Genomic DNA, 19,114 nt, shown 5'->3' with positions numbered 1-19,114 from the left:
GGCCTTAACATCCCTTATCTCACCCAGGCTTCCTGCTGCCTGGAGTTAGAGAATTGACCCTGTTCCCATTGGACCTACCCAAGGTGTCACACAGCGAAGCGGTGACGGAGCCAGAAAGAGAAGACAACTGTCCTGATTCCTGTTCTAACTAACAGACAACAACCCCCCAGAGGCGGATAAGGCCCAGGAAATAAGGTGTGAACATTTTCATGGAAACCTTTTTCTGTCAGAAAATCCATTCAAACGAAACCACTTTGTTTCTTGAAATCATAACAAGTAGGATGAAAATTCTTTGCAAAAATATCTGTTTGCAAAACAAGAGCATCTCCTGTCCGTCACAGTGCATTCAACTGTCTCGTCATACACAAAGGGGAGACACTATGCTCTAGAAAATTGGATGAGATGCTTCAGTCTGAGCTAAGTAGTTGCTGCTTTTCACAATTTCAAAACAATAAAATACAAATCAAATTGAATATTAGGTTATAATCTGATATGGCTCAGTGTGATAGGACACCCCCTAGTCTGCACTGCCCCGAGTGACACTGTTCAGTGGATCCCCAGCATCCACCCATGGTGAGGTAGGTGGGAGAGGATTGTTATTCCTTCTTGACAGAAGGAGAAACGAAGGCTGAGAAAGGAGCAGGGACTTGTCTTAGCTGATGCAGCCAGTCAGTAGCAGAATTACTCTCAAATGAGCTACAGACCAACAATTGTTCATAGTAATTATTCAGCAATTATTTCAGAAGAACTGGAATGTTCGAGAGGATCATGAACTGCTCCGAGACAATGAATGGAGAGCAGCATCCACATTGGTCAAACGTATAACTGATTGCGACTTATTTGCTTGGTCATAAAAGAGAACAACAAAGACCAGAGTTTCCTCCCTGTCAATAGCCCCCTCCTCAGCCAATCAAGGTTGAGACTTTGAGGGGTGGGAGGCTAAGGGTTCTCATTAAATAGCCCAAAGAATGGCCCCGGTCACCACCGAGGGGATCACTCTCGGAGCACTAGTCCAGTCTCACCTCTCTGTGAGGGCCTCCCACAACCCCCCCAGACCCCGCTCCACACACAGAGCTCCTGGTGGTGGGAGGAGAGCAGAGGAAAAGGACAAAGGAAGCAAGAAGAGAAAGGTAGGAGGGACAGAGGAAAAGGGAAAACAAAAAGGAGAAACCCCAATGTCCCCAGTAATTCTAAGGGACAAAATCCTAGGTCGGAAATAAAATACTGCCCCCACAATCTAATGTTTTCCTTTCCTAAAAATCAGCCAGCACCTGATGGATCAGACTGAACAGGTTCCAAACCTCTCCGAGGCTCTTACCTTCTATACAGGGACGTCTGTTTTCGAGCAAATCCACTAAAAGAAAAGGAGAAAACTCCAAAGAGGGTCCTCCTTGTGCTCACGTACGTGCAAGTGAATGCTCTCTCAGTCCTCCAGGAGAGACCTCGAGAAGGAGACGTGCTGAAGCAAAGCCACAGGGATCTCCGAGCTTGCCCCTGTCCTGCACCCCTGTCCTGCCTGGCTGATGTCAAGTTCTCTCTGTGAGGTCATCGCCTCCCCACCACCTTTGTCCAATAGGCTGAGGTCCTGCCAAAGGCTCTTGTGATGTCACTGCCACACCCACCACTCCCCTGCAGTGCTGATGTCCTGCCCCTGTCCAGCTACATTGGATGTTTCAGCCGCTTCCCCTGGATCACCCCACTCAATGTCACTTCCTTGTGGGGTGACACCGACTACATAGTAGAACACAGAAGTTCTTCCCCAGGCCGCAATTAGGTTTTCCCAAGTTAGTTGACTTTATGGCCAGAAGGAACCATTCGAGCATTTAATCTGATCCCCTGCGTATCCTAAGGCCTCCTGTATGTCAGAAGAGCTGGGCTTTTCTTTTACTCAAACATTTTCCAGAAAGGCATCTAGTCTTTATTCGAAGAGATCAAGAGATGGAGAAGCCATCATTTCTCTTGGTACTTTGTGCCAATGACAAACCACCTGTTAGGATATAGATATTCAGGCCTGTCTGTAAAGGCCTATACTCTAAGAATTTAGGTGTATTCTTATCACTTGGCTAGTGATAGAGGTATAAAAGAAAGAATCAAAATCACTGTCTGCTGGTGTAAGGGCCTTCTCTTACTGTGACAGTCTGAGGCCCTGTTCTTAGGCTAAGGCCTTTGGCTAAGCAGCAGAGGCAGCCATAAGCTGGGAAGCAAACGGTCACATCCTCACATTCCAAACTAGTCACATTGAAATAAGGTGCTATTGGGCTGTTAGGCACTATCAGGACAGGACTGTATTCCTATCACCTCCAGAGAAAGGGAAGTGCCTAGAAAATGTGAAAGGAAACTTAGTTTGATAGCATCCTGTCTGGCAAGAACTCACTTATCAATAGCTGGGATGTGAAATCCTCACTTCTGTATTGTTTTGTCATTATAGTTCCCACTTTGCTGTTGTTTGTCTGTATAATCTCTGTCTGGTTCTGTGATTGTTCCTGTCTGCTGTATAATTAATTTTGCTAGGTGTAAACTAATTGAGGTGGTGGGATATAATTGGTTACATAATCATGTTACAATATGTTAGGATTGGTTAGTTAAATTTCAGGAAAATGATTGGTTAAGGTATAGCTAAGCAGAACTCAAGTTTTACTATATAATCTGTAGTCAATGGGGGGTGGGGGGGTGGGGGGGGGTGGGCATGTGGGTGTGTGAGATGGGAACAGGGAATGGGGGTAAGAAAATTGGAATCATGTTTTGCTAAAGGGGGAGATGGGAACAGGGAATGGGGGTAAGAAAATTGGAATCATGTTTTGCTAAAGGGGGAAATGGGAACAGGGAATGGGAGTAAGGAAGTTGGAATCATGCTTGGCTAAGGGCAGGAATCGGAACAGGGACATAGGTGTAAGGCTCTGTGGTGTCAGAGCTGGGAAGGAGGATACTAAGGAAGGAAACTGGAATCATGCTTGCTGGAAGTTCACCCCAATAAACATCGAATTGTTTGCACCTTTGGACTTCGGGTATTGTTGCTCTCTGTTCATGTGAGAAGGACCAGGGAAGTAAGTGGGTGAAGGAATAAGCCCCCTGTCATAAATATAAAGGGAAGGGTAAACCCCTTTGAAACCCCAAGACCAGGTCAAAGCTCCTCTCCAGCCACTCCCCATCATTGAAGTTCCATTTCAGCGAGTAGCTGTGGATATTCTGGGTCCTTTTCCGAAAAAGACACCCAGAGGAAAGCAGTACATACTGACTTTCATGGATTTTGCCACCCGATGGCCGGAAGCAGTAGCTCTAAGCAACACCAGGGCTAAAAGTGTGTGCCAGGCACTAGCAGACATTTTTGCCAGGGTAGGTTGGCCCTCCGACATCCTCACAGATGCAGGGACTAATTTCCTGGCAGGAACTATGAAAAACCTTTGGGAAGCTCATGGGGTAAATCACTTGGTTGCCACTCCTTACCATCATCAAACAAATGGCATGGTGGAGAAGTTTAATGGAACTTTGGGGGCCATGATACGTAAATTCGTAAATGAGCACTCCAATGATTGGGACCTAGTATTGCAGCAGTTGCTCTTTGCCTACAGAGCTGTACCACATCCCAGTTTAGGGTTTTCCCCATTTGAACTTGTATATGGCCGTGAGGTTAAGGGGCCATTGCAGTTGGTGAAGCAGCAATGGGAGGGATTTACACCTTCTCCAGGAACTAACATTCTGGACTTTGTAACCAACCTACAAAACACCCTCCGAACCTCTTTAGCCCTTGCTAGAGAAAACTTACAGGATGCTCAAAAAGAGCAAAAAGCCTGGTATGATAAACATGCCAGAGAGCGTTCCTTCAAAGTAGGAGACCAGGTCATGGTCTTAAAGGCGCTCCAGGCCCATAAAATGGAAGCATCGTGGGAAGGGCCATTCGTGGTCCAGGAGCGCCTGGGAGCTGTTAATTATCTCATAGCATTCCCCACCTCCAACCGAAAGCCTAAGGTGTACCATATTAATTCTCTAAAGCCCTTTTATTCCAGAGAATTAAAGGTTTGTCAGTTTACAGCCCAGGGAGGAGACGACGCTGAGTGGCCTGAAGGTGTCTATTACGAAGGGAAAAGTGCTGGGGGTGTGGAAGAGGTGAACCTCTCCATGACCCTTGGGCGTATGCAGCGACAGCAGATCCAGGAGCTGTGCACTAGCTACGCGCCAACGTTCTCAGCCACCCCAGGACTGACTGAACGGGCATACCACTCCATTGACACAGGTAATGCTCACCCAATTAGGGTCCACCCTTACCGGGTGTCTCCTCAAGCTAAAACTGCTATAGAACGGGAGATCCAGGATATGTTACAGATGGGTGTAATCCGCCCCTCTGAAAGTGCATGGGCATCTCCAGTGGTTCTAGTTCCCAAACCAGATGGGGAAATACGTTTTTGCGTGGACTACCGTAAGCTAAATGCTGTAACTCGCCCAGACAACTATCCCATGCCACGCACAGATGAACTATTAGAGAAACTGGGAAGGGCCCAGTTCATCTCTACCTTGGACTTAACCAAGGGGTACTGGCAGGTACCGCTAGATGAATCTGCCAAGGAAAGGTCAGCCTTCATCACACATCTCGGGCTGTATGAATTTAATGTACTCCCTTTCGGGCTGCGAAATGCACCCGCCACTTTCCAAAGACTTGTAGATGGTCTCCTAGCGGGATTAGGAGAATATGCAGTCGCCTACCTTGACGACGTGGCCATATTTTCGGATTCCTGGGCAGACCACCTGGAACATCTACAAAAAGTCCTTGAGCGCATAAGGGAGGCAGGACTAACTGTTAAGGCTAAGAAGTGTCAAATAGGCCTAAACAGAGTGACTTACCTTGGACACCAGGTGGGTCAAGGAACTATCAGCCCCCTACAGGCCAAAGTGGATGCTATCCAAAAGTGGCCTGTCCCAAAGTCAAAGAAACAGGTTCAATCCTTCTTAGGCTTGGCCGGTTATTACAGACGATTTGTACCGCACTACAGCCAAATCGCTGCCCCACTGACAGACCTAACCAAAAAGAAACAGCCAAATGCTGTTCAGTGGACCGGAAGGTGTCAGAAGGCCTTTAACAAGCTTAAAGCGACACTCATGTCTGACCCTGTACTAAGGGCCCCAGACTTTGACAAACCGTTCCTAGTAACCACAGATGCATCCGAGCGTGGTGTGGGAGCAGTTTTAATGCAGAAAGGACCTGATCAAGAATTCCACCCTGTAGTGTTTCTCAGCAAAAAACTGTCTGAGAGGGAAAGCAACTGGTCAGTCACTGAAAAAGAATGTTATGCCATTGTCTACGCTCTGGAAAAGCTACGCCCATATGTTTGGGGACGGCGTTTCCACCTGCAAACCGACCATGCTGCACTAAAGTGGCTTCACACCGTCAAAGAAACTAACAGAAAACTTCTTCGGTGGAGTTTAGCTCTCCAAGATTTTGATTTCGACATCCAACACATCTCAGGAGCTTCTAACAAAGTGGCTGATGCACTCTCCCGTGAAAGTTTCCCAGAATCAACTGGTTAAAATCGTCCTTGAGATGTGGAAAATATTGTTAGTCTTTATGTACTTGGTAGTATATTTAGAGATGCATGTGTCTTATTAACTCTGTTTTCCTAGAGCTCCAGGAAGAAATCCCAGCCAGTGTTTCACCCTAGCTGAGATTTGGGGGGCGTGTCATAAATATAAAGGGAAGGGTAAACCCCTTTGAAATCCCTCCTGGCCAGGGGAAAGCTCCTCTCACCTGTAAAGGGTTAAGAAGCTAAAGGTAACCTCGCTGGCACCTGACCAAAATGACCAATGAGGAGACAAGATACTTTCAAAAGCTGGGAGGAGGGAGAGAAACAAAGGGTTTGTGTGTCTGTCTGTAGTCGTCTTGGCCAGGGACAGAACAGGAATGGAGCCTTAGAACTTTTAGTAAGTAATCTAGCTAGGTATGTGTTAGATTATGATTTCTTTAAATGGCTGAGAAAAGAATTGTGCTGAATAGAATAACTATGTCTGTCTGTGTATCTTTTTTGTAACTTAAGGTTTTGCCTAGAGGGGTTCTCTATGTTTTTGAATCTAATTACCCTGTAAGATATCTACCATCCTGATTTTACAGGGGGGATTTCTTTATTTCTATTTACTTCTATTTTTTATTAAAAGTCTTCTTGTAAAACACTGAATGCTTTTTCATTGTTCTCAGATCCAAGGGTTTGGGTCTGTGGTCACCTATGCAAATTGGTGAGGCTTTTTATCCAACATTTCCCAGGAAAGGGGGAGTGCAAGTGTTGGGAGGATTGTTCATTGTTCTTAAGATCCAAGGGTCTGGGTCTGTAGTCACCTAGGCGAATTGGTGAGGCTTTTTACCAAACCTTGTCCAGGAAGTAGGGTGCAAGGTTTTGGGAAGTATTTTGGGGGGAAGGACGCGTCCAAACAGCTCTTCCCCAGTAACCAGTATTAGTTTGGTGGTGGTAGCGGCCATTCCAAGGATAACGGGGGTAATATTTGTTACCTTGGGGAAGTTTTGAACTAAGCTGGTAAAGATAAGCTTAGGAGGTTTTTCATGCAGGTCCCCACATCTGTACCCTAGAGTTCAGAGTGGGGGAGGAACCTTGACACCCCCTAACACCACCCTCTTACAAATCTGGGTCTTATTGTCATTATCCTTTTTCTGATTTCTGCTTCCATCCATGGGGTTTTGTCATGCCTTTCTCTGAGACATAAAAGAGCCCTTTTATACTCAACATTTTCTCTCCATGAAGTCAAGCAACTCACTTCTCATTCTTCTCTTGTATATACTAAGCAGATTGAGCTTTTTCAATGTCTCATAATAGGGCATCATCCCCATCACTCAGTTATGAATCTTTTCTGCACCCTCTCCAATTGTTTTAACATAATATTCAAAATGTGGACACAAGAACTGGATTCAACATTCCAACATCAGTCTCACCAATGCTCTTTCACTTCCCTTTCCATCCTCACTACTCTATCCAGCCAAGAATGGCTTTAACCTTTTTTAACACAGTTTCACATTGACAGCTCCTGTTGAACAGCTTGTCCACTATGACCCCAAAATCCTTTTCAGGGTCACTGCTTTCCAGCGGATTGTCCCCAATTCTGTAGGGTGCCGCCTGACTCCTTTGTTACTGGAGGTATGGGGTTGCATTTGGCTTTATTAAAACCTAATTCTTTAGTAAGTATTTTAGAAGAACTAGCCCATTAGAGAGAGAATCGTGAATTACTCCAAGACAATGAATGGAGAAAAGCGGCAAGAGCAATCAAATACATGTTTGGTTACGCCCTATTTCCTTGGTCTTAAAAGAGGGTCACAAGGACCTGAGCCTCCTCCCTCACAATAGCCCCAAACTCCCCCAATCAGCATTGAGACTCTGAGAAGCAGAAAGCTGAGAGTTCTCACCAGATGTCCCGGGTCACCACCGGAGGGAGTCACTCTTAGAGCACTATTCCAGCCACATGTCTTTGGGAGGGCCTCCCGCAATGAGAGTTGGAGTGCAACCCCCCCTCCCCCCCTCCGTCCCCAACTCCACACGCACAGACAGGTCCTGGTGGTGAAAGGAAAGCAGGGGAAAAGGACAAAGATGCAAGAGAAGACGAGAAAGGAGGGAGAGACAGGAAAAGGGAAAACAAAAAGGAGAAACCCCAATGTCCCCAGTAATTCTAAGGGACAAAGTCTTAGGTCGGAAATAAAATGCTGCCCCCGCAATCTAGTGTTTTCCATTCCTAAAAATCAGCCGACACCTGATGGATCAGACTGAACAGGTTCCAAACCTCTCCGAGGCTCTTACCTTCTATACAGGGACGTCTGTTTTCGAGCAAAACCACTAAAAGAAAAGGAGAAAACTCCGAAGAGGGTCCTCCTTGCGCTCACGAATGTGAAAGTGAATGCTCTCTCAGTCCTCTAGGAGAGACCTCGAGAAGGAGACGTGCTGAAGCAAAGCCACAGGGATCTCCGAGGTGGCCCCTGTCCTGCACCCCTGTCCTGCCTGGCTGATGTCAAGATCTCTCTGTGAGGTCATCGCCTCCCTACCACCTTTGTCCAATAGGCTGAGGTCCTGCCAAAGGCCCTTGTGATGTCACTGCCACACCCACCCCTCCCCTGCAGTGCTGATGTCCTGCCCCTGTCCAGCCACATTGGATGTTTGAGCTGCTTCCCCTAGATCACCCCTCTCAATGAGCGTTCATTGTGGGCTCAAGCCGAACACAGTAAAACATCAGAGGCTTCTCCCCATGCTAGGCTCATTTTTCATCAATTAGCAGACTTTATGGACAGAAGAGACCATTAGAGCGTGTCATCTGACCCCCTGCATATCACATGCTTTCTGTAGAGCATAGGAGCTAATTTTTGACTACACACGTTCCAGAAAGGCATCTAGTCTTCATTAGAAGACATCAAGAGGTGGGGAATTCCCACCACTTCCCTTTCTAGTTTCTTCCTTTGGTGATTCGTCCTCACTGTTGAATATGTGTGCCCTCTTTCTAATACGAATTGGTCTCTTTTGAGTTTCCAGCCACTGGGTCTTGTTATGCTTTTCTCTGATAGATTAATGAGCCCTTTAATACCCAATATTTTCTCTCCATGAAGTCACTTCAACACTTCTATGATGTCACCACCCAATCTTTTTTATAATCTAAACAGGCTGAGCTCTTTCAATAGCTCACTAGCATCTGCCAGGAAGGGAGTCCCCACAGAGGGACACCATAATCTCCCAGGGAGGGAAAAGGCTCTCACTGCCATTTCTTAACCTCATGGGGTGTTCTCCTGCTCTGCCAACCCCACCCCTTTTTCAGTATCTCCAGGTGCCTGAGGGAGCAGGAACCAGAGGCCATCCTGCAGCTGGGACAGAGATGGAGGTTGATGACCTACCTGCCCGTGGTGACCATGGTGCAGGACAGCCCTCAGGACATGCGAATGCAGCTCCAGATCTGGGAGCAGCTTCCCTTTGCTGGCATGAGACCTTGCAGGTTGCGGTGGGTGAGACAGGCACTAACTTTTGGAAACCCTCAGTGGGATCAGAGGGTAATGGTTTGTAGAAAGTGGTGTTGGAGAGCTTTACAAAAACTAGACAAGAACGGTGCATGTTCCAGGGCAGCTCCAGCCCCGGTGCTGTCAGTGAGACGTGTACTCCCAGCCCTGCCTGACGGGTCTTTCTGTTTCAGACCCTCCTTGGAACTGCAAGAAAAGTCCAACCTGTAGAGTTGTGGTTGCAGTGATAGTTGTATGGTCTGCGTTGATTGCTGCCATCATTGCTCTGGCAGGTGAGTTCCCAGCTTCCGCCCCGCTCCCTTCCCCTCCATCTACGATCTCCGCGCATCCCATTCTCCCGTGACCTGCCACACTCACTCTCTCCTCCCGGCCTGTCCGGCTTCTGCCCCTGGGGCAGAGGATTCCTGGGGGATCTTCCTCCCAGACCCCTGCACCTGGGCACTCTCTGTGTCAGGACGATCTGACTGACATTAGCCCCCCCAGCCCATCTCTGAGCACTTTGGACCCAAGTCACCTTTGCCACGCGCCATGAAGCAGTCCCTGACCAGGGTGTCCAGTGGGACAGGATGCAGTGCAACCCTGAGCCCTTTGCCTTCCCTGTGTTACTCTGAGGTTACCAGCTTGGCCTTCCTGGATCTTCAGGTCATGCCTGTGGCCGGGCGGCAGGTGCTGCCGTGTTATTGAAATGAGCCATAGAATTAAGTCAAGACCCCTCCACCAGCGCAGTGTGGAAACCCCCCAATCGCTAAGCTTGGCCAGGAAGGGTCCCTTAGCACCATTCACTCCCCCGGGCTGCCCAGACAGCGTGTGCTCATGCAGAGGGCGTCTGTTTGCGGTGAACATGAACCCTGTTGTATCCCCCCGTTGTCTGGGGCAGGGCGTGCTGGGGAATGTCGGGGGTGGGATTTCTCTATTGCCCTGGGATCTGATCACTGGGCCCCAGGAGGGTTTAGCAGCTGGCAGAGGGGATTGAATCCAGGTCTGTCTGCATTAGGAATCCTCTGTGCCGATGTCATGACGTCCGTGTAGTTGAATTGGTGCAAACCGCTAAAGCAGACGCACTGCACTGGTGCACAAAGGAGCTTGCCTTGGTGCAGTTTGCTGCAGGAAGTTACCAGAGCGAGCCGCACTGCTCCAGCGCATCTCCAGGAGGTGCTTGCCCGGATGTCACTGCAACACTGTGATTATACTGGTGCAGATTGCTCGGATACAGATGCGCCCTGAATCCCAGCTCCGTGCTGTAATGGCAGGCTGTTGCAATGGGCAGCATTGGTTCTCGCTGTGTAAGGTGGGAATCTGTGAGCTTAGGGTTGGTTACACACCTGCAGGTGCAGGGAGCTCTGCAGAACATGTGGCATCTGAGCTGGAGATGGATGGTGGAGACAGCCTGTGCCATCAACTGTTAGTCACTGACTTCTCTGCTCAGTTCAGTAGGGCAGGGGTGTGGGCTACCGTGCACTGGACAGTTAAATCTACAGGGTCAGACATGCCTTGTGAGTGAGGTGAACACATGCTCGCTTTCTGATCACCGCTGCCACGTTTCCTAACTCTTCCCAACTTAGAGTGTCTGTTCCTCGCTGAGCGCCAGCCACATGGGAAGGCTTGAAAACCAGCTACCGAGTTACTGTGGTGCAAACAAAAGTGACGTGCTCGAAAACATCTGGAGGGGTTTGAGTCCAACTCCTCTCAACTAGACAGGCCTTTCAAATCCTCTTTGGTGTCACTTATGGGTGACCCCACTGCTGCTCTTTCATGGCTCTGAAAGGGTTACACTGCCATGAGGGCTTCCAGAAAGTGCCTTTCTTGCTGCTGTGTTTGGGGAGAGAAAAGTCTGCAGGTAGGAGGTGAATTAAGTTCCATCATTCCTGGCCCACAGTGCAACAGGTCACTTCCCGTGGCTGTGGTTTCTGGCGCCCCCTTGTGGCTTTCATGTCCCTGAGTGAAAGTTCCCACATTCTTCTCAGTTGTTCACCTGCTGTTTGTTGCGAGGTTGAACGTCCAGCTGTTGATCTTGTGCCTGGGGTGAAATGCTCTGAGCTGTGTCAGTCCCTCCCAGGCTGCGAGTGTCCCTGGAATCCTTCTTGCCAGGCAAATTTACAGTGACAAACGTCTCCGTCCCCCTGCATCTGATTGCAGTGGACCAGCCCCAGCTGGGGGTCCCAATGGGCTTGGCAAGCCGGTCAATTGACTGCCTGTTTGGCCGCAGTCAAATGCTCCAGCGAGAGCCCTGGGGGTAGGAGGCAGCCTGCCTTTCGGATTGCGTCTTGGAGCCTCACTGGTGTTTTCCAGAACTTGGTTTCATTGTTTTGCCTTTTTTTTCTGAGCTAAAATAACTCAGTGAAGTACATTTTTTAAAAAATTAGGTAGATCCATATCTATCGAAAGCTAAACCTACTGGAGACAATGACGTCTTGCTCTTTTTTCTTCCTGGCGGGAGGTAACCAATTCTGATAAATTGGTATTTTAAAATATCTGACCACTCTTTGACAGATTTGACTGGTCAGTTGACCAATTTTTGTACCACTCAAATGCCCAATTCTCGTTGCAATTCTTACCCTCCATGTGACTGTCTCATTCTCAGCGCTGACCTCTCAGCTTTCATCAGCTGATCTGTGCCCCCCTGCGAGCCCCTCGTGCCCGGACGGCTGGATGGGATACCGAGGGAAATGCTACTATTTCTCAGAGACGGAAGGGAGCTGGACCGACAGCCGAAGCCGCTGCTCTGCCCCGGGTGCCTCCCTGGCTGGGATCGACAGTGAGCAGGAAACGGTGAGAGACTCTCGAGTTGCCAGACACTAATCTGGGCACAGGGATGGCTGCTGCAGCAGGACCTGGGCTCTGCCCCGTGGGGTGAGGAGCAGCTGTGAGCCCTCCCGTGCTGGGAGGCCGGAGTGAATGAACTTCCAGCCGCTGAACGCCAGCCCTGGCTGGGCCCAGGGCCCTACTGTCTGTGTGTGATCACAGGGATTGCCCATTCTCCGCTGCCCCCCTCCCCAAATAGGGAGACAGCTTCTGTCTAGGGCAGGGCTGGCTCAAGCATCTCCTGGCCTGCTGGCTGCTGGAGTGGGACTGAGAACCCAGCCAGTGCTCCTGTTGTGGGGATGGGAAAGGAGCAGCCAGCTGAGGAGGCGGGGGAGGAGGGGATCCTTTCACATTGACCCCTCCCACTTCAGCTTGCCTCCCTCCCTCCTCCTGCCTTGCTGGGGTGAGCGGTGGCTGCTCTGTGAGAAGAGACATCTCTGCAGAGAGCTCAGACCCAACAGCTGCCCCCAGCTCAGGGGGACTTGGGGTGTGGGTGACTGGGAGCACTGGGGTAGGGCTGCTGTGTGCGGTGGGAGGGTTAAGACTGCCCGGGAGATCTTGTGCTTTGCAAGAGGGAGGGGAAAATCCCCCCTGAAAATAAACTGAGCACCCTTCAATATGTGACTGGGATTCTCTGCAGCACAGAGCCCTGGAGGGGCGGTGGGGGGGAGCATGGGAGGTGGGGATGATACCTGCTGTCCCTCAGCTTTCTTTAAGGCGTTCCTGCTGCGCCATAAGGGTGTCTATGACCACTGGATCGGCCTCTGGAGGGAGCAGGGTCAGCCCTGGAAATGGGCCAATGGCACCAAATTCAACCACCTGTGAGTCTCTCTCACCCCTCTGGACTAATTCCCTGGGCTTGGGGATTCTGGTGTCTGAGCGGTTTGAGCTCAGGTAGATCCACCATTCAGTGCTAGTGAAACCACCAGACATGACCCTGGTCCGTTCGCGTCCTGCGTGTATCGGAGACCGATGGGAGCCGGCGTGTCCCTGAACTCTCGGCTCCTCCCCGCAGTACGGTGCTGGGCCGGAGACAGAGCCCGCCATAGCCAGAGATGCCCTCGCAGCGCGCTGGGATTTCAGCTGGGACACTCGCTGTTCTCCCCCAGCCCTCTTCAGCAAGGTCCCTGGGGTGTCTGACCCCCCCTGGAGAAAGGAGGCAGCAGGGAGCTCAGGTTAACAGTGGCTGCCAGAGAGGGCAGCATGCCGAGCACTGCATGGCAGGTGCAGGTCCCGCTGGGGATTGCAGCCGGCAGGTTTGAGTGACTTGGCTGGTGAGGCCTCTGAATCCGCAACAAGGCACCGATGTTAAAGGAGCCTGCGGTTCACAGGTGCTGGACGCCTGGGGCTCCCACGGGAACGGGGTACAGTAGTGATGGCTGCCCAACACCCCGCGATGGGTTTCAGTGGGCTCCAAGTGTGATCACAAAACCAGCGCTGCTTGAACCCTGGGACTTCAGCAGTAGAAGCATGAGCCTCTGCCATAGGAGCGAAAGAATCCACTTCTTTAACTGAAACTCCCCCCCGGTTGATAAAGCTCTTTTGCAGGCCAGCCATTAGAGGGGGATGGAGACCCCCCCCACTTCTCTGGTCTGGGTTACTTCAGTACTTTGAAAAATCAGGCTCTTTTGGCGCTGGGTCAGGGCTCCCCAATGGACAGTCCCCATTCTGCTGTATTGGACCCAACCTTTGGATCCCACCTGCTTCCAGCCTCACTGGGTCTGAAGAGCTACCAGACACTGTCCTGAGTTCGAGCCTCTGTGGCATTCTCCTGGGGTACAGACTCCCTGTCTGGTATGCTCCTTAGGATGTGGGACCCTGCAGATCAGCTGCTGTAGGATCCAAAACCAGTGCTGAACCCTCCCAAATCTCCCGAAAGGCATGTTGTCCCTAGAGCTCCACCCTCCACACCAGATGAACTCTGGGAGACTTACGTGAGGGTTACAAACAAGGAACACATGCTTTCACAAAGGAACTTCTTCAACACTCTCTTTTTCCCCCATGCCCAATGGAAAGCTCAAGAGTTATAGATCAACGGAGAAGGAAACCCCTGAATGCAATTTCTTCTTTCAGTGTCATCTTGGTTCTGCTCCATGTGTTTCAAGGAGGCGAGATCCTTCCTGTCCCCCGCTTTTCCTGCTCAGTCGTCTGGTTCTGGTGATGGTCTGCCCCTCTTGTTAGAGGGCCGGTCCCTTTTGACAATCAGTCTAACAAATTCTCTCTGTCCTGCTGGGGACTGTCCATTCTTCAGCACCCCTGTGGGCTGCTCAGCATAGAGGGTCAGGAACAGTCAGCGGTTCTGCAAAGCCCCCGCTGTCCTGAGCTCTGCTCCTGAGGGGCTGGGAGAGTAGCTGCTCCGCACTCAGGCCTGCACTGTGGAGAACGGCTCCCCTGGCTGGGACTGGTGTGAAATGCCCAGCCTCTGCCTGACTGCAGCTCCCTGGCTTCTGTGTGGCAGGTTTCACTTAAGAGGAGGAGGTGACTGTGCGTATCTGAACGACGAGAAAGGGGTCAGCAGCTCACGGTGCTACATGGGAAGACGGTGGATCTGTAGCAAACCTGAGATGTATGTGATGGTGTCATAAATATAAAGGGAAGGGTACACACCTTTAAAATCCCTCCTGGCCAGAGGAAAAATCCTTTCACCTGTAAAGGGTTAAGAAGCTAGGATAACCTCGCTGGCACCTGACCAAAATGACCAATGAGGAGACAAGATACTTTCAAAAGCTGGAAAGAGGGAGAACATCAAAGGGGTCTGTGTCTGTCTGGGTGAGGCTTTTGCCAGGGACAGAACAGGAATGGAGTCTTAGAACTTAGTAAGTAATCTAGCTAGATATGCGTTAGCTTATGATTTCTTTAAATGGCTGATAAAATATGTTGAGCTGAATAGAATGAATATTCCTGTCCGTGTGTCTTTTTGTAACCTAAGGTTTTGCCTAGAGGGATTCTCTATGTTTTGAATCTAATTACCCTGTAAGGTATTTACGGTCCTGATCTTACAGAGGTGATCCTTTTCTTTTTACTGTTTCTTCTATTAAAATGTTTCTTTTCAAGAACTGAATGCTTTTGTCATTGTTCTAAGATCCAAGGGCTTGGGTCTGTGGTCACCTATGCAAATTGGTGAGGATTTTTACCAAACGTTCCCCAGGAAGTGGGGTGCAAGGTTTTGGGGAGGATTTTGGGGGGAAAGACGTTTCCAAACAACACTTTCCCAGAAAGCCGGTTAAACGTTTGGTGGTGGCAGTGGAAGTCCAAGGGTCAAATAGTTTGTACCTTGGGGAAGTTTTAACCTAAGCTGGTAAAGTAAGCTTAGGAGGTTTTCATGCAGGTCCCCACATTTGTACCTTAGAGTTCAAAGTGGGGAAGAAACCTTGAAAGATGGGAAAAGAGACCGCACTCGAAAGGGGCTCAAAATGAGACTCCTAGAAGTGACACTTATACAACTCACACCTACTTGAACAAGCCAAGATCTCAAAATCAGGCAGTGGGGCCCTCAAGCAATAAGTGTGTCTCGTTTAAACTCCGTATGTGCCATCTGCTTTTGAACCTTTTAAACTCAGGGTTACGTTGTCAAGCTTTTCTCTGCAGCTGAGAGGGAGTGATCTCATGAGAAGGAGTCTTACCTCATTTCCCCAGCATGTGGCTAAGGGAAGGCCTTGTTCATTTAGACTCCAGAACAGCATTTCTCAAATGCAGCCAGCAGCTGATTGTTTTGCAGCCACAAGAGCCTCCAAAGTGCCCCAACAATCGCTCAGATGTTAAGTATTAAAGGTGTCTTCTAAATGCCATAAATCCTCATGCGTGCTCCCTTTTAAATAGTACCATGCCGGCAGAGCTGAGCTACATAGGTGTGGTTTTCTTTCAAGTCACAAAGTGTATTCTTTGGCTAAGAACATAAGAACGGCCATACTGGGTCAGAGCAAAGGTCCATCCAGCCCAGTATCCTGTCTGCCAACAGCGGCCAACGCCAGGTGCCCCAGAGGGAGTGAACCTAACAGGCAATGATCAAGTGATCTGTCTCCCGCCATCCATCTCCACCCTCTGACAAACAGAGGCTAGGGACACCATTCCTTACCCATCCTAGCTAATAGCCATTCATGGACTTAACTTCCATGAATTTATCCAGTTCTCTTTTAAACCCTGTTATAGTCCTAGCCTTCACAACCTCCTCAGGCAAGGAGTTCCAGAGGTTGACTGTGCGCTGTGTGAAGAAGAACTTGCTTTTATTTGTTTTAAACCAGGTGCCCATTAATTTCATTTGGTGGCCCCTAATTCTTGTGTTATGGGAACAAGTAAATAGCTTTTCCTTAGTCACTTTCTCTGCACTACTCATGATTTTATAGACCTCTAACCACTGTGTTTACATCTCCTGTTATTGTAGCTCTGTAAGTGGCTATGGGCCATCTCACTGCGTGGTGTTTGGGTAGGTTGCGATTGTTCATGGGGCTGGGGGGGGAGAGGTGAAAGAGTTATAAATGTGACTGGGTATCAGAAAGTATTTCAGGTAATCTAGTGCCAGAAAATGACCTTGAATGTGACAGCAGGTGGCTCCTCTGGGACCTTCTGCTAAGAAAAGCAAAACATAGAAAGAAAAAGAAACACTTCAGCACCAGGGGGAAAGGCAGTTTCCTGTGTTTCCGAAGCCATTTGACTCCATTTCTGAACAAGTTGCAGTGTGAGAGAGAAATTCATCAAATTGAAATGTATGTCGTGCAACGTCCCTTCAGCACTTGTGCAAGGGAAGTTGAACCAAATTACTACGGTGAGCTTCAGAGGCGCAAGCTGTTAAATGATGCAAAAACCAAGCTGAAAAGACAACAGCAACGGCTCAGATTTTGTTGTTACTGTTATCATTATTATTACTGGGCTATGTTGACTATGGTTTTTTTTGTGTGAAAGAAACTTTGGACATATTGGCAGATACATTCTTTCGTTATTAGTCATTATCCTTTCTATTATGTAAAGCATTTTTAAATTTAGTTCAGAATTGTTGTACAGCCGTCCACCTTTGACCAAAAAAGCAAAAGAACAACAAAAAAGACAAGACTGTGCAAAGCACTGGTTTGTTCTGTGTTTAGGTCCAGTAAAGATAAGACACAACTGTACCTTATATTTATTATTGAGTCTGCAAAAAATCCCTATGTAAATATGCACATGTAATTTATTTGTTTGTTTTTCCTACAGTTAGTTAAGTATTGTCAGAGCCTCATTCTGAGGCTGCCAAAAATTTGTGAGAACCCCGGCTCTAGAAAGTGTTAGAAAACAAAATCCTATGTTACCATTACTTTCCAGTATTTGCAAAAAGAAAAGGAGGACTTGTGGCACCTTAGAGACTAACCAATTTATTTGAGCATAAGCTTTCGTGAGCTCCAGCTCACTTCATCGGATGCATTCAGTGGAAAATACAATGGGGAGATTTATATACACACAGAACATGAAACAATGGGTGTTACCAGTATTTATTCACTCTCGCTTGCATCTCTGTTCTTTGATAATAAACTCATTCCTGTTTTCTGTATATCTAATTGCTGTGTTCTCAATAGAGTGGTTGGCCTGAATTGAATCTTACAAGCTGCTGTGGACTGCGCCTGTGGGATTAGAGTCACAGTTCTGCATGTGCTCCGGGGAACGGGCTGAGAACTCCCGAGGGACGCTCAGAGGTTTTGGGAGTGTCGATTGCTAACCTGTACACAGAGAGCGAGGCCTGCAGGGGGCTGGAAGGTCAGGCTTGCGCTGCCAGGGGTGGTGGTTTGAGAGAGCTGACCCATGGCAGGCCTGGACAAGGCTCCCCCAAAAGTGCCTCGTATGCCTGCTATGGATCACTCAAACGGGCAGACGTCCCCGGCTCATTCCACCCCTGCACCCCCCAGGTACAACCCACACAAGGCATTCGACCAGGGTGAGGAGAACACCTGCAATGCCCTGTCACCTGACGTGCTGAATTTGCCTCTGAGCCCATTTTCCCTTCCAGCTTGGGACTCCAGAACCCTGCCTTGTTGAGCCAGACATGCTTGCCAGCTGCAAACACAGACCCAGGTCTGGGCCACACCCCCAACGCTGCAGACTTTAACCCAAAACTGCTCAACAGGTCACCTGTCTCCAGCAACTAGCTCCCAATGGGATCCAAACCCCAAATAAATCCGTTTTACTCTGTATAAAGTTTATACAGGGTAAACTCAAATTGTCCACCCTCTATAACACTGATAGGGAGAGATGCCCAGCTGTTTGCTCCCCCAGGTATTAATCACTTACTCTGGGTTAATTAATAAACAAAAGTGATTTCATTAAATATAAAAAGTAGGATTTAAATGGTTTCAAGTAATAACAGACAGAACAAATAAGATACCAGGAAAAATAAAACAAAACACGTAAGTCGAAGCCTAATACATTAAGAAACGGAATACTGATAAATCTCACCCTGAGAGATGTTCCAATAAGCTTCTTTCCCAGACTGGACTCCCTCCAGTCTGGGACCAATCCTTTCCCCTGGTACAGCCTTGTTCCAGCTCAGGTGGTAACTCGGGGATTTCTTATGACTGGCAGCCCCCTTTGTTCTGTTCCACTCCCTTTGATATCTTTGGCACAAGGCGGGAATCCTCTCACGGTCTCTCTGGGTTTCCACTCCTCCTTCTAAATGGAAAAGCACCAGGTTAAAGACGGATTCAAGTATCATGTGACATGTTCACATGTCCTGTGAGCCCCCCTCCATTCTTTCAGGACTGGCCCGCAGGTATGCAGTGAAGGCTTGCAGGTGAACAGAGCCATCTACAGTCAGTTGTCCTAGCTAATGGGAGCCATCAAGATTCTAAGCCACCATTAATGGCCCACACTTTGCATAACTACAGTAGGACCTCAGAGTGATATCTCATATTCCTAATTTCAGATACAAGAATGACACATTCATCCAAATAGGATGAACACACTCAGTAGATTTGTAAGGTCTCATTACAAAACTTATAGAGACCTTTTGCATAAAGCATATTCCAGTTACATCGTATTCACACTTAAACATTTTTATAAAGCTTATGAAGTGCAATGTCACAGGGTCAATACCCTCAGAGGATACCTGCAGATAGAGGCTTCCCTGGCTGGTGGAAAGGCCTCAATTGCCCTGCTTCCCATGGCCAGAAGGCATTGTAGTACAGCTATTCTCAGCTTACCCGGGCCTATGTGGAGCAGAATGTACATTAGAGCAGCCCCAAGGCTGCTCTGACTTAGACCTGGTCAGCACAAAGCCTGAGGATCATTTGTCTACTCTGCGATCAGCACTGGCTGCCAGTGAGTTGGCCACCCAGGAAGCGTAGCCCTTGGCCCTTCCCCTTGTGCCTG

At 48.8% G+C, this 19,114-nt stretch overlaps 2 protein-coding genes across 11 annotated transcripts in view; both read left to right on the top strand.

Annotated features, from left to right (window-relative positions):
• The window catches only part of LOC140898275 (uncharacterized), a 2,445,793-nt gene that overhangs the window by 909,899 nt on the left and 1,516,780 nt on the right, over positions 1-19,114 (top strand). The gene's annotated exons all lie outside the window — the stretch shown is intronic.
• Positions 10,148-19,114, top strand: part of LOC140897995 (C-type lectin domain family 2 member D) — a 49,202-nt gene continuing 40,235 nt past the window's right edge. Inside the window, exons 1-3 of the mRNA XM_078848649.1 lie at positions 10,148-10,175; positions 11,565-11,752; positions 12,503-12,606. Coding sequence (XP_078704775.1) covers positions 10,148-10,175; positions 11,565-11,752; positions 12,503-12,606 — 320 coding nt within the window. The remainder of the gene's footprint in view (positions 10,176-11,564; positions 11,753-12,502; positions 12,607-19,114) is intronic.

This window comes from Lepidochelys kempii, chromosome 14 (genome assembly GCF_965140285.1).
Source record: "Lepidochelys kempii isolate rLepKem1 chromosome 14, rLepKem1.hap1, whole genome shotgun sequence".
NCBI classification, from domain to species: domain Eukaryota; kingdom Metazoa; phylum Chordata; order Testudines; family Cheloniidae; genus Lepidochelys; species Lepidochelys kempii.
The sequence above is the reverse complement of the archived record's forward strand: the minus strand, read 5'-3'. Positions and strand labels throughout refer to the sequence as shown.